The sequence below is a fragment of the Mauremys reevesii genome, linkage group 2 (assembly GCF_016161935.1).
Source record: "Mauremys reevesii isolate NIE-2019 linkage group 2, ASM1616193v1, whole genome shotgun sequence".
NCBI lineage: Eukaryota > Metazoa > Chordata > Testudines > Geoemydidae > Mauremys > Mauremys reevesii.
In genome coordinates, this window is record NC_052624.1 from 221,223,177 (window position 1) to 221,237,900 (window position 14,724).

Below are 14,724 nucleotides of genomic sequence, written 5' to 3' on the forward strand. Positions count from 1 at the left end.
TGAAAATCCTAACTTAATATCTTGTGGTTATTTTTTTAAAAAGGGCAGGGAAGCCGTGTGGGGATTGTCCTGTATAGACTTTTCATATATGGAAACCTTTGAGTCTCTAAAACTGATGTTGCAAAATATTTAAAGATCCTTTAAAACAGCAGAGGAAACATAACATATAAGTCTACTTAAAAAAAAAAAAAAGCTCCAAAATATTTAGTTTTTTGTACACTGGAGAAGAGATGATTGGACAAACAAAAACAGTTTTTATACCTCTTTAGATTCACAGGAGCCATCTAGACCAAATTCAAATGACAAAAGAGGATCACACAACAATAATAAGAAAGAAGACGAAGAAGAGGAGGAGCCACCTGAATATAGACATGCCAAAGTCAAGAGGAGGCAAGTAATTCATTGGTTTTTTCTATTTCTAAAATCTGTTTCTGTGTATTCCCATATATTAGAAGGGCTTCTAACACAATGGAGCTCTGATCCTGATCGGATCTGTTGGCTATTCCTGCAATGCAAGTAATAATAATTGGCTTTCCTGCCTCCTTACCTTCCCATCTGACAGCATGGAGCGTCTATGTTGGTTGGAGGTCTCTCTCTCTTTATTCCAAGGAAAGAATTTAGAGCCCTGACTTTCAAACTCTGTGGGAGGTATATACACGCTTGTCACCAGATTGTTAAATTGGATGGGATGCACCTTCCGTTGAGAATGGACTTTTTTATGTAATTGGCATAAAAACTTGCTTTTTTATTTTTGGGGATGGTGAGAGAAGGAATGGGAACAGTATTAAGTAGTTACTAGTTTAGGTGGTGATGCTAATGTGTTAATGTCATTTTAGTAGCATAAGAACAAGAAATGCTTATGCCTTGAGGTAGAAAAAGCCTATTATCTCCATTCATATGGACAGATTGCCCTTGTCTAGCTTGTGACTTGGAGGATATAAATGGAAGGTCACTGTCTGTGATACTTACTGATGTGTATATTAAAACTTCATTAATACTTGGGTTTCTTCATGATGTAGCCTTTGAAACCCAGAAGATAAGAGTACAGGCTGTGGAGTCTGCCAGTGTTAATGGGAATTTTCCTCTCTTAGTAGGAACTGTAATAAAAATGGTAACTTTTTACAGAAAGTAACCGATGTCTGGGTTTCTTTATAGCCATGAACTGGATGCAGATGAAAATCCTGTTGCAGATCCCGAGGAAACCTGTTCTCTTCTGGGACTCAAGCATGGTACAGGACAAAAGTAATGACTTATAAGCAAATTCAGTGTCCCTGTCTCCCTCCCTCTCCCCCCAAAATTAGCTCCTTTTATGCACTAGCTGCCCCATATTTTTCAAGTGTTATTTTCAAGTGTACCAGCAATCTCTGTTCCTTTTGACTATTAAGTTATTTGAAGGTTGTTTTGAAAATTAGTGTTTGTGCTTAATAATACTGTAGGTTTGACTCTAGGTGTTATAGGAGTGGAAAGGAGGGATGCAAAGTGTTAAAGATGAATTAGAGAATAATAAAAGTGCTTTGAAGTGAAGGTAACAAATAACAAAGGTTTAAATTAGATGGCATCCTAAAGTATAAATCATTTTTTGTTAAAATGCTTGTGGTTTTATAGATATCTTGGTTTTGTGAAATTATAAATTAGTCTCTTAAATTCTGTGCTCCTGAGGGTTCTGATTGTTAATCAGCTTTTAAAAGTTTGGTGTCTAGTTAGGAGCCAGATAGGAACTTATTGCGGCTTCGTTATATTAGGACAAAGCCACCGACCTGTTAATGCAAATGTTTTATTTCATCATGAAAACAGTTTCCATTGGTTCATGGCATGGTCTACAAACTTGCGGGGGAGGATGTTTTAGTTTGGCTCCATCCAGTATGGTGTCCATTTTACTTGGCTCTGGGGCTTCTGTAAGATAAGGTGTCACTAACATACATTGTGTAATATGCAAATATTTTAATTTTATGGGGAGATATGGATAGTTAAATTTGTATTTAGGCTGAAAAGTGTAATTTTAAGATAATGTTTGGTCTGTCAACCCTGACAGTCTCTCTCTAACATTTCGTAACAGCTGAATCCCACATATTTAAACTTCTGTTCTTAATCAATTCTTTTTTATTGCAGATATGGGGGAATTTCAAACTTTAGCTGCAGAAAGGTCCAGTATCTGGAGAAAAATGCAAAGCTGAAATCCCAGTTCTTGGACATGCGCAAACCAGTCAAGAGAAAAAACAAACACATCTTCTTCACTGAAGAGTCAGAAATGTTATCTTGCCAGAAAAGTAAAACTTTGAGTAAGGTATAAATATTTCTTATAAGTTTATTTATTAGCACTGGTATAGCAGAGCACCCTAACCGCAGTACCATAGATGTATCCATGTTTGTTCTGATAACTATTATTGAACTGTGAAAACGGGAAGGTTTAGGCCAGTAAAGATCAAATGAATGCACATTATTAAGCATCAACCTGAGTCTCTTTATTGCGTACACATCTTTCCTTAGTAAAAAGCACTCTAGTCAGGAAGCATCTCAAAACAGTGAAAAACTCTTCATGAGTTGTTTTGAAGAATGTCACTTTTTAAGAATGTCATCTTAACAGCCATCTTATATAAACAGCTTTCCTTACCTCTAGATTCCTCATTTGTTCAGTAATGTGTATCTATGTTTCTATATATAGACCAGTGGTGGGCAGCCTGCAGGCCGGATGCAGCCCATCAGGGTAATCTGATTGCGGGCTGCGAGATATTTTGCTGATGTTGACCACCTGCAGGCACCACCCCCCCCAGCTCCCAGTGGCCGCGGTTCTCTGTTCCTGGCACAATGGGAGCTGTGGGACGTGAAGCCTGCAGGTGAAGGGGCCACAGGGACGTGCTGGCTGCCACTTCTCACAGCTCCCATTGTCTGGGAACAGAGAGCTGTGGGGGGCGGTGCCTGTGGGTGGTCAGCATCAGCAAAATGTCTCACGGCCTGCAATCAGATTATCCTGATAGGCTGCATGCATTATCCACCACTGCTATTGACCATTGAATTACCTGCATTTTTTAAATGCATGTGTTTGCATTTTGAAATACATGCATTAATAGGGAGGAAAAAATATTTGTATGCTATAGTGAATTGTATACACCTCTATAACTTTTTTATTGCACATAAAAATACCCCCCCCCCAAAACTTTATCCATTCTTCTGTCCATCACCATGACATTTGCTATATTGTTGCTGTGATCACCCAAATCATTGGTTTAGGTTTCAGCCTGACTCAACAGAAGCTGCTAGATTGTCCACTATTGTAGATTGTAGCCATTGATTTTTAGTCATCACTTTTTCTCCCTTGTTATATTATTTTGATAACTTCAGTAGTCTTGTTGGGTTTGTTTACCTGTACTTATTGTAATGTAATCTCAACCTTAACTCTGCTGAGTTTTTTCCTAGGAATTAGTAACATATTTAGAGAAACTTGTTATACAAGTGATTTTTCTAGTTAACAGCCTCCTTTTTAAGATTTATCATCTCACATTCTTCTAGGGCTCACAGGATTTCCAACTCTCCTAATGCAAAATTTATTTTCTACACTGGTGGTTAGTGGTGCGTTGAACCTTAAACTTGTCACTAAACTCACTGATCTAAGACTGAGTATTACCCACCCTGCCTGCATCTGAAGCCAGTGTAATTCTGGGGAAAATTCCACTTTGGGGGGATTAAGAACGAAATATGTAGCTATTTGAAAATAATGGTATACAGTAACTCTTCACTTAACTTCTTCCTGCTTAATGTTGTTTCAAAGTTATGTCGCTGCTCCATTAGGGAACATACTCGTTTAAAGTTAAGTTCCTCTTCTCCCCCTCTCTCCCTCCCAGTGCTTCCCCTGCCTCCAAACAGCTGTTTGGCGGCGCTTAGGACTTTCTGGGAGGGAGGGAGGGAGGGAGCGAGCAGGGAAGCTACCCATCCCCCTTCCTCCCCTGGGGCAGGCAGGGCCACCCAGAACACAGGGGCTTTAGGGCCCTTGGCTAAGGGGGCCTGGGGCTCTGGCCTGCAGCTCTTAAGCCCCTTTTGGAATGCAGCCCTGTGAGCACGGGCCAGAGGACTCAGGAGGAGCAGGGGCAGCCACGCAGCCAAGGAGAAGCAGCACTTCGGCACTTTCACTTTCAAAGCTGGCCGGAGAGAAGCCCCTGCGTTCCGGGTGGCCCTGCCTGTGTGGGGGGGGTGCAGCTCCCAGAATCATGGCTCCCAGAATCGCGGCCATGAGGGTGGTGCTGCGCTGCGCAGAGCCACCTGCACACCCCCTGCACCAAACAGGAGCTGCCCCAGGTAAGTGCTTTGCACCTCCTGCCTGCCCCAGCCCTGAGCCTCCTCCCACACCCTAACTCCCTCTCAGACCCTGCACCCTCAGCCCTGAGCCCCAGGGGTAAACCAGGGGCACCTCCCCACCACAGTTCAGTGCAGTACAGTACAGTATATAATGCCTTTTGTCTGCCCCAAAAAAATTTCCTTGGAACCTAACCCCCCGCATTTACATTAAATCTTTAGGGAAAATTGGATTCGTTTAACATCATTTCACTTAAAGTTGCATTTTTCAGGAACATAACTACAACGCTAAGTGAGGAGTTACTGTACTTCCTACGGTTTACATGAGGGGGGCTGTCTCCTGCTGATGTAAGCCCAGTCTTGCAAAGATAATAGCGGTAATGTTAAGGTTAACCATATGTGGAGATCTTTGAAGGATCAGGGCTCCAATTGTTAACATTAGATAAGGCATTCTGGTAGTTTTTTTCCAGGGCATTTCACATTGAAGATTTCTCTCTCTCTGTCTTCTAAAGAGAGAATAAACTTATTTTGATGGAATTTCCTACTACACGCAGCCTTCCTTAGGTACAATTCAGCGGATGAGGTTGCTAACGTGGAGCTCATTTACATGCACTTTGCAGCCTTCTTTAAATGCAGTTCACAGGATGGGACAATTAACTAAAAAGCTGTAAATTTGGCCTACATATGCCAGAAAGTTTTTTTTCATATTATTCTTTGTTTTCATCTCTAATGAATTGTGTGAAATTGGATTATTGTACTACTTATATTAATTAATTGCATGGATTTTGTCTCCTGCATACACAGAGAATGTGTATCTAAAGTTGTAAAGGAAAATTTGTATTATTATGTATAATTCTATATTGAAGAATTAATCTGATCATATATTGATTCATTGGCCCAAAGACGCAGTTTGCACATTCACTTTTAAATGTGCAAACTTAACATTTTCAACAGTTTTTTAGGGTATATAATACGTTAATATGAACTATTGCTATATCAGCAGAAGAGACTTTTAAAGCAGTGATTCTCAACCAGGGGTACACGTACCCTTGGGGGTACGCAGAGGTCTTCCAGGGGATACATCAACTCATATAGATGTTTACCTAGTTTTACAACAGGCTACATAAAAAGCACTAGCGAAGTCAGTACAAACTAAAATTTCATACAGACAATGAATGACTTGTTTATACTTCTCTGTATACTATGCACCGAAGTGCAAATACAATATTTATATTCCAGTTGATTTATTTTATAATTATATGGTAAAAATAAGAAAAAATAAGCAATTTTTCATTAATAGTGTGACACTTTTGTATTTTTATGTGAGATTTTTGTAAGCAAGTAGCTTTTAAATGAGGTGAAGTTTGGGGGTACACAAGACAAATCAGACTTCTGAAAGGGGTACAGTAGTCTGGAAAGGTTGAGACCACTGTTTTAAACTGCCTTTTTTCATCGTGATGATGGTGCAATCTAATTATTTGTGATACTTGACAATTCCAGGTAGAGAAGTTCCTAAAACAGGTTAGTGAACCTGTGGAGGAAGCTATGTCCCAGGAATCCTTTGCTCAGGATAAGGTGCAGGACTCCTCTATAAGCAGTGACTCAGAGGAACAGGAAAGTTCACAAAGTAATAATCTCAGTGCGAAAAAGCATGATCCGCTATCTTCCAGCATTGTTAGTTATGAACTTGAAACAAATAACCTTGAAGAAAAGGAGAAGGAAGACGCAGCAGCAAGTGGCTCTATCTCTCAAAGCTCAGGAAGACAGGACTGTCATTCTGGACGACAGCTAGTTGCTCTGGATATTCCAGATTATCTTCAGGTAGAAACAGAAAGTGTGAGTCAAGGTATGTACAGTTATTAATAACTGGAGACAAATTGGTTATAAACTTTATCCTGTAAGGTTTCGTTACCAATCTATTTGTCATTTTATATTTACTTAATGAAACTTACTATATTCTTAAATTTTTCAGTCAAAATCTTGCAAACTGAGATTTGGTTTGTGCAGTGCTAGTGCAGGTGAAGGTGGCTTTGGCATTTTTGTGAATAAATTCTGACCTTGCCACTGCTTTTAATGATTCTTTGTGGCTTGTAATGAACAGCAAATTGTCAATCTTCTTTACTCCAGTGAACTCCCTCATTGCAGCTGCATTGTTTCAGTAGTGAGGGAGAGTCCTTAGTAGGGATTGATTCAATTAAAACAGAAATGTCTGGACTGTCAAGAGTTTGGGGTCTCAGATATGTTATTGCAAGGAACATATAATGTGTCAATACTAACATGACTTTATTTTCTAGAAAAAATCCAGTATTTTATGAGCCTTTTCTTTTTTTAATTATTTAACACTTACTGTACTCCAAAGGAATAGGATTACTGAGGATTCTATATACATTCCATTATTCCTGTGGTTGCAGTTTTCCTTATTTTAATATAAGATTGGTATTACATAATTCTCCTGTGTAGATCAGTTTTGATTTCTGGTTTAAATACAATGTATAATTCAGTTCCTTATACTTGGTCATTAAATTGCCCTCTGATTTGGTTAACAGTTGTTAATTATGCAATGTCGACTATATTGCCATCCGCTGAAAAGAATGGTAAATCTGCTGAGATTCACCCCTATGCCAGTTAACCAGTCAGCCTAACAGTTAAGTCAGGGGCGATAAGTACAGGAACCAAGCAGCCAAGATAACTAGACTTGACATTGGTGAGCAGAAGGGAGTGCAGATCAGAGATGCTTGTCAGGCGGTGGTGCTCCAACTGTAAATTCACCCCAAGTTCTTAATGCCACTCTGAGCTCTCATTCTCTTCCCTTTGTCCTGCCAATCCAAATCCACCACAAGACGCTTCATCGGTATTCCCCTTTCAGTCTTAATAATGGGTTTGTGGCCTAGCTATATCTGTACTGGAAATTTGGTGTGGAACACTGCAGCCTGCACAAACATAACCATGAGCGTCTCTAGCTCAGGTCACCAACCTGCAGAATCCTGCAAATGACCGCATATGTAATCCAGCAGTATGCTTAGATAGGGCATTATAATTGTTGCCATATATTACTTACATGCTACAGTCCGCACCCTTGAAATGAAGGATTTCTGTAATGATGCTAAACTTTGTAATTTGGTGTTTTCAGTTGTAGCTGAACCAACTGAAAGAAGAAATACCCAAAAGAAGAAAAACAAGAAGAAAAAAAAGAACAGAACCACACCACCATCTTTACCTGCTGAGATTGCTGCTGATCCTGAGCTGGCCAAATACTGGGCACAGCGTTACAGACTGTTTTCTCGGTTTGATGAGGGGATTAAATTAGATAGAGGTATGCTATTAGCTGGAGCATGCAAACATTGCAGTGTAAAGCTATTTAACCCTGAACTTTCATCATCTGATAAGAAACAACAAAGCAGAAGTGAATAATAATTTATGAAAAAATTTATAGTGATTTAGTGCAGATCAGCATAGCTCATTGATTTCAATAGAGCTATGTTGATCTCTGCTGAGGATCTGCCACATATGTCAGACCTGATCTTTTCTGAAAACTTTGCTGCCTGTAATTACATATTCTGTTTGATTATATTTTGTCAGCAGTGGTCTTCAGAAATCAGATGGCAAAAGGTGTAATCTGTATATGGCCAAATAAACTTCCAGTGTTGAAATATGCTGATTACATGTCATGTTTGCATATTAAATGCTCTAAATTTAGTCAGTTGCTAAAATACAGCTTTACATAGATCTGTATGGGTTCTCCAAGGGAAAAAGTCATAGATTTGCAGAAAGGCTAGTGATTGTATAACAACTTCTTGTGGTTCTTTTATCATCTTACTTCAAGCAGCCCCCATTTTCAAGCAGTCCCCATGTAAATATAAGGAGAAATATTAGGCATACAGAACTTCAGTTATAAAAAACCATATTCTGTCTTCTCTGCCATTTTACTTCAGCTCTGTTTTAATTTTAACATAAATTCCGGATCTGCTGTATATTTGTTTGTAAAAGAATGGTGGTGTTGTGACTTAAGTACAAACCATTATTTTTTCATCACAGTATTGTAGGGCTTGATCCTACAAGGTGCTGAGCACTTTGGCTCAGTCTAGTACTGAAGTACATGTTTAGCTGTAATTACATGAGTAGGCTGACTTAAGTGGGACTACCCCTAGACTTAAAGTAAACTGCTGTATCGAATTAGTATTCAGAACCTTACAGGATCAATCCTATAATTCCCTAGTAAAATGCATGGTGCCAAAGTTGCTGAGCTTAATTTAATGTTCAGATTCTGTTTAGTTCTTTTGAATGATTGATTTTGGAAACAATTGACTAATTTTCTTTCCATCCCTTCCCACACTGCCTCCATCAGAGGGTTGGTTTTCTGTTACACCTGAGAAGATTGCTAAGCATATTGCAAGCCGTGTCAGGCAGTCCTTCAACTGTGATATAGTAGTGGATGCGTTCTGTGGAGTTGGAGGAAATGCTATTCAGTTTGCCTTGGCATCAAAAAGAGGTAATCATCCTGTTTGTATATAGTGATTTCCCCACCCCATCCCCTGGTCTCTCTGCCAGTAGTCTTGATACAGACTTTCTACATGTGTTTTACCTTATTCATTATGTTCTACTGCAATATGTACTATTGATGAATTTTTTTACTCCAGCATAAGCATGTCAACCTTTTTGTTTATATATTTGAAAAAAAAACAGGGCTGCTCTTGTATTTCTGCCATACATATTTTAATCAATTTATTTTAGCCAAAGATGATCACTTGTTGCATTATTCAAAGTTATTTTATTTATCACGTGTTTTAGTAAAATAGCTAATCTTTATGATGTGTATATCCCAATCCCAAGTAGACTCCCATAGCTCTGTAGGGATTGGGCTGGGATAATTTAATATACAAATAAATAACACAGGGGCTACAGTACTGATTAAAATAAAAATGAATACTACAAATTAATGAAGACCCTTAATTTTTAATTTGAATGAAGCTGCTGCAAAATTTCCAGTCTCCCACATCAGAGTGGTGCAGAATCTAAAGAATTTGCTGTGGAAGTTAGGTCCAGCTTGTAATAGATTTCCTGGGACAATACCTATGAGTAACTAAGGCCTGGTCTACACTAGGAGTTTGTCGAATTTAGCAGCATTAATTCGACTTAACCGTGCACCCGTCCACACCAGGAAGCTAATTAGTTCGACCTAGAGGGCTCTTTAGTTCGAATTCTGTACTCCTCCCCGACGAGGGGAGTAGCGCTAAATTCGACATGGGTATGTCGAATTAGGCTATGTTTGGACGGATGTTCTGACCAGCCACGCAGGAAATGCCCAGGGAAAATTTGACACACTCCGGCGCCTTGTGGATGTTCTGCAGGACCACAGGCAGGAGGACAGAGCCCCCCTGCACTGTATCTGCAACTGCCCTCCCCCGCCACAAAGTCCCAACCCCCCCTCACCCAAAGTAACAAGAAGGAGGGGCGACAGGGGCCGTGAAAACTGTCACTGCACCCCTGCAGAGTGCACAAATACAAGAAGGCTCTCATTCCCTAAATGTTGAGAAGTCCTTCCCTTCCTGGCTCACCGAAGCCCCAATCTCAGTTTCATCCCCTAACTGTGTAGTTGATTATTAAAAGTAGTTTTCTGTTAATTACTATTTCTGTCAAGTTTTTCTACAGAAGACTGTCTGTGAAGGGAGGGGGAAGGGGGTTGTTAATTGCATAGGACAAGTATCAGAGGGGTAGCCGTGTTAGTCTGGATCTGTAAAAGCAGCAAAGAATCCTGTGGCACCTTATAGACTAACAGACGTTTTGCAGCATGAGCTTTCGTGGGTGAATACCCACTTCTTCAGATGCAGATGAATACCCACTTGCATCTGAAGAAGTGGGTATTCACCCACGAAAGCTCATGCTGCAAAACGTCTGTTAGTCTATAAGGTGCCACAGGATTCTTTGCTGCTCTTGCATAGGACAGTCACCTTTACCAGAGTACAGACACGGGGGCAGGATCAACAGCAGGTCACACACACAGTGCAGTCAGTAGGCACCCTGGTCGGTCTGGGAGGTGTTTTCCATGTTCTGTGTGGGTGGGGGGTACGTGACTTTGTGGCATGGGAGGGCGGTTACAGAACTTATGCAGCGGTCCTTGTCCCGGACCACAGAGCCACGCAGCAGGGGAATCCTCCCCCGCCACAAGGTCACGTTGCCCCCGCACACAGAGTCCCAAAAAGGAGGAATGGCAGGCTCCGTTGAAACAACCAGTCCGGCACTGCAGACCGCTCTAGGAGCAGGAGCCTATCATTCCTCAAGTGTAGAAGCGGTGTTAACATCACTGCACACCCTACCCACCACAGTCTGCGTCCCTGTTTCAACCCTTTAACGCAAATTCATTAATAAAGAAAACGTTGTTAATTAACAATGTTCCATTAACTTTATTTTTAAACGTGTGTTGGAAGGGGGGAAACGTGGTGAACGGGGTATGTAACTGCAGAAGAAAGTCAACAGTAACTGAAGCAGGGGCAGGTTCAGCTTCTCTATAAAGAAACTGAACAGTCACAGGTTACCCTGCTCCCTGAGGAACCTAGCTTTCAAAGCCTCCCGGATGCACAGCGCTTCCCGCTGGGCTCTTCTAATTGCACGGCTGTCTGGCTGAGCGTAATCAGCAGCCAGGTGATTTGCCTCAGCCTCCCATCCCGCCATAAAGGTCTCCCCCTTGCTCTCACAGAGATTGTGGAGCATACAGCAAGCTGCAATAACAATGGGGATATTGGTTTCGCTGAGATCCGAGCGAGTCAGTAAGCGTCTCCATCTCCCCTTGAGACGTCCGAAAGCACGTTGGATGATGACAGTTACCCAAGACCACCCTCGACACATTTTTCCCCCCAGCATGCATTGTGGGGAAATCCCAGAATTCAAATGGGCAGCGGGGACTGCGGGAACTGTGGGATAGCTTCCCACAGTGCACCGCTTCCAATGTCGACGCTTTCCCCATTAGTGTGGACTCACAAAGTCGAATTAGTGTCCTTAGTGTGGACACACAAATTTGACTTTGTAAGGTCGATTCCACAAATTCGAATTAAGTTAAATCGAACTAATCTGGTAGTGTAGACATACCCTAAGGGGCATGATTGACTGGCTCTGAGAAAAGTGCCATCTAGTCTTCCCTACCAAAAAAGAGATGAAAAGAATTTGGGAGGAAAATGCTCTTCACTCCAAGAGGTTAAGAAAAACAGTGTATAAGAGATGTTCCCAAGAATAGTTTTTCTCAAGAAATCATTTATCAGGTTTAATAATCCCACAGTCCCCAAGAATCTTTTAGGTTTTTTTTTATTCAGTTGATCTGATTCTGGTGAGGCACAGAAAGTTAAGCTAATCAGCAGTGTGTGTGTCAGAAGAACAGCTTACAGCTTCTTTTTTCCATGACAACTATGCAGTATGCAATTGTACGGCTCTTATAAGCACATTACATGTGATCTATAAAATACTGCCAATAATGGGAGCACATGCTGGTGCAGCTGAGTCAGTTGCTGCAAAGTAATGTTAATCTAAACTAAGCGTATTTTTACATGGATAATTTATTGCTACTGCACTAATGGAGTGAAAGCAACTTCTTCAGTGAAAACATATAATACTAAATATTGTGCTCCATGGAATCTCTCTCTAAACATTCATGGGTGTAAAATAGATTCATATTCTAGTGCTGAATATTTTCTGGGGAAGGCAGGTGATGATGTGATCTCTGCTAAATTTGGCAGTTCACATTCAGTTATTTCTGTAACTATTCTTTTCATCTAAACTTAGTTATTTCCTTTATATTTTGTGACTGAGTTTTGTGTAAATGTTTATACTGTATCATAACAGCTCTCTTGCTGTACCAGGTGCACATAGTTTCAGTTTACTTTTCAGAAGAGTTATTGATTAGTGTCATCTCTTGCAGCCTGTCTTTCATTTATTCTTGGGGTGAGATCAGCTGCCAGCCAAGGAGTTTGAGCCATGTATCCTAGGGGGTTCTGCTGATGTCAAGGAAAGGAGTCTTTGCCCTCCCAGAATGCATTACCTACCAGGGCTCCAGCCCAATGTTGAGTGGGTAGATCAACATAGTAGCAGATGCACAGTTCCAAATACCCCAGCTCAGGGATGCACAGGGAGTCATTGCAGAACGGTGCTTCACAGCATGCAGGGTATGTACAACCACAGCCAGCTTTCCCAGATCTCACCTGCTTTCCCTCCTTCATGCAGTATGACACTCTACTGTTTCTGCAGCATCTGGGAATCTCTGCTTTGCAGTGTTGGAGAGTAAGAATTTGCCCCTTTGAGGAAATATAGCTTGGTGTGCTTTAGCAACAAGATTGAGATAATTGGCTATTGGTATATTACAGAAGTTATAGAAGTCCCGAATGGGAACACAAAATTAGTGGGTTTATAAATGCGTTATGCACCTCAGAGAACTACAGTATAGCACCTTAATCAAAGGAACATCTTGTTTTGCAGTATGGACATCTGCCCAATGGCTTTGTCAGCTTGTGTTTCATAGTGTTAATTCTTTTTCCTTTCACCTTATTTTCAGTGATTGCGATTGATATTGACCCTGTTAAGATCAGTCTTGCCCGCAATAATGCAGAAGTGTATGGAGTAGCTGATCAGATAGACTTCATATGTGGAGACTTCATGTTGCTGGCTTCTCATATAAAATCAGATGTTGTGTTCCTCAGCCCTCCGTGGGGGGGTCCTGACTATGCCACAGCAGAAATCTTTGATGTTAGAACAATGATATCACCTGATGGATATCCTTTCAAAGTCATATGTTCACAGCAATAGCTCTCACACATTAACAAGAGCTTCACTTCTTTTAGCAGGATAAAACAATGTGTGATTCTTTGATTCTGTTTTGTTCTGTTGATACTTTGGGCTCATTTGAACTTGATTTGGAATTGCAGGTGCACAGCACTCTTGAAAATCAGGCCTTAGATGTGTGATGTTGGATACCCCAAAATTGAGGTGCTCAGAATTAGTGGACACACTTACGAAACTTGGTCCTTAGTGACTTGCCCATGCAGAGAGTAGTGTTAGAGCTGGAGTTAATGCTCAGGAGCATCTACCTTCAAGATCGGTGTGCGATGGGTTTAGATCTCGTGTCTCCAAAAATTATCAAAAACAATTGTTGATATCGCTTTTGATTTTTCTTCTTTCAATTAAAAAAAAAACTATGAAGTATATTTGTTTGAAAACATGATCTTGTTGCTTAGGATTTTTCATATGTTTCCTGCCTCTCTTTTCTTTCTTGAGGCCACAATCTTATGTGACATGATCATCTTCACATTAATCAGTTGTGGTGTTGCAACCAGAGGATTATGGGACAGATTTTTTCTCCTTTTTCTCCAGAAGATTTGGCCTTAAGAATTCAAACGAGGACTAAGCATCAGGAACATATGAAGACTCCTAAACAACTGTTGCCTTTTTTTTCCATGCAAATATACTTAAAAAAACTGGAGTGGGCGAGAGTAGGCAAAGTTGGCTGCAAAGCAGACTTCTATTTCAAAAAAATTAATGAGACTATGGTAGGTCTTTAAATCGGTGCATCACTATTAATGGCATTTGTCATGCTGATGATAAAACCAAGATATTCTTAATATTTTGCTTTGTTTCGATATCAGGCTGGGACTTGAATTTGGAACAACTGCTAATTTTTTGGTAGCTTTTTGACAAACAAGAAAACTTTTTTTTCATGTAGGCAGTAATACATAAAGCATGTGATAAGACCCATCTGTGAGCTACAGAAATATATCAGCTTTCTAAATTCTAGTAAAAAGCTCCCAAACAAACATGGTACCCTAATTATCTGCATGTTCATTAGATGATATGATAGCCAGATTTTTAAAAATACAGGCAATCTTTAATTAAATATAAATAAACTGTACATATATACTTAAGATATTTTGTTCAAAATTGAAAAAAATGTTTTAAAAGCTAGAATTTCTACTAAATGGGAAAAATGTTATAAATTATTTATAAAACATTCATCTAATACTCTTGAGCTCCTTTCCAGTGTGTTAAAATATTTCATATAAAAATATAAATTCATGTAACCAGACAAACTTTCCCTAAGTCAAGAAATTACCTACAAAAACACATGGGCTGTGTTTCAGAGTTAGTTACCTATTTTCTTATCGTTTTATGAATAGTACATCCTAGTTACTTAGAATCTTTTTCCAGACTGTCTAAAACGTAGTAGATGCCTGTATCCTAGGAAGCCAATCAATACCACAAAACAGTCTTATTGTTACTGGATCATTTCTGTATTGATATTTTGTAGCAACCTGGTGGCCTCTTGGTAACTTGATAATGAATATGTGTGTGTGTATAACTTTCAATTAATCTTTTATATATGTGTGATTAATTAGAAGGATCAAGCCAGAATATGGGATAGAAAAAGCCAGCAAATGAAAAATGTGTGACAGTTTTAACAGG

General features: G+C 40.0%; 1 protein-coding gene across 3 annotated transcripts in view; it reads left to right on the plus strand.

Annotated features, from left to right (window-relative positions):
- TGS1 (trimethylguanosine synthase 1) overlaps window positions 1-14,724 on the plus strand; it is a 45,641-nt gene that overhangs the window by 16,924 nt on the left and 13,993 nt on the right. For 2 of the 3 annotated variants that reach the window (XM_039527542.1, XM_039527543.1), the window contains exons 5-11: window positions 270-390; window positions 1,156-1,242; window positions 2,110-2,284; window positions 5,788-6,133; window positions 7,418-7,600; window positions 8,633-8,776; window positions 12,824-13,040. In XM_039527542.1, coding sequence (XP_039383476.1) covers window positions 270-390; window positions 1,156-1,242; window positions 2,110-2,284; window positions 5,788-6,133; window positions 7,418-7,600; window positions 8,633-8,776; window positions 12,824-13,040 — 1,273 coding nt within the window. The remainder of the gene's footprint in view (window positions 1-269; window positions 391-1,155; window positions 1,243-2,109; window positions 2,285-5,787; window positions 6,134-7,417; window positions 7,601-8,632; window positions 8,777-12,823; window positions 13,041-14,724) is intronic. The other variant, XM_039527544.1, reaches the window with a different exon arrangement.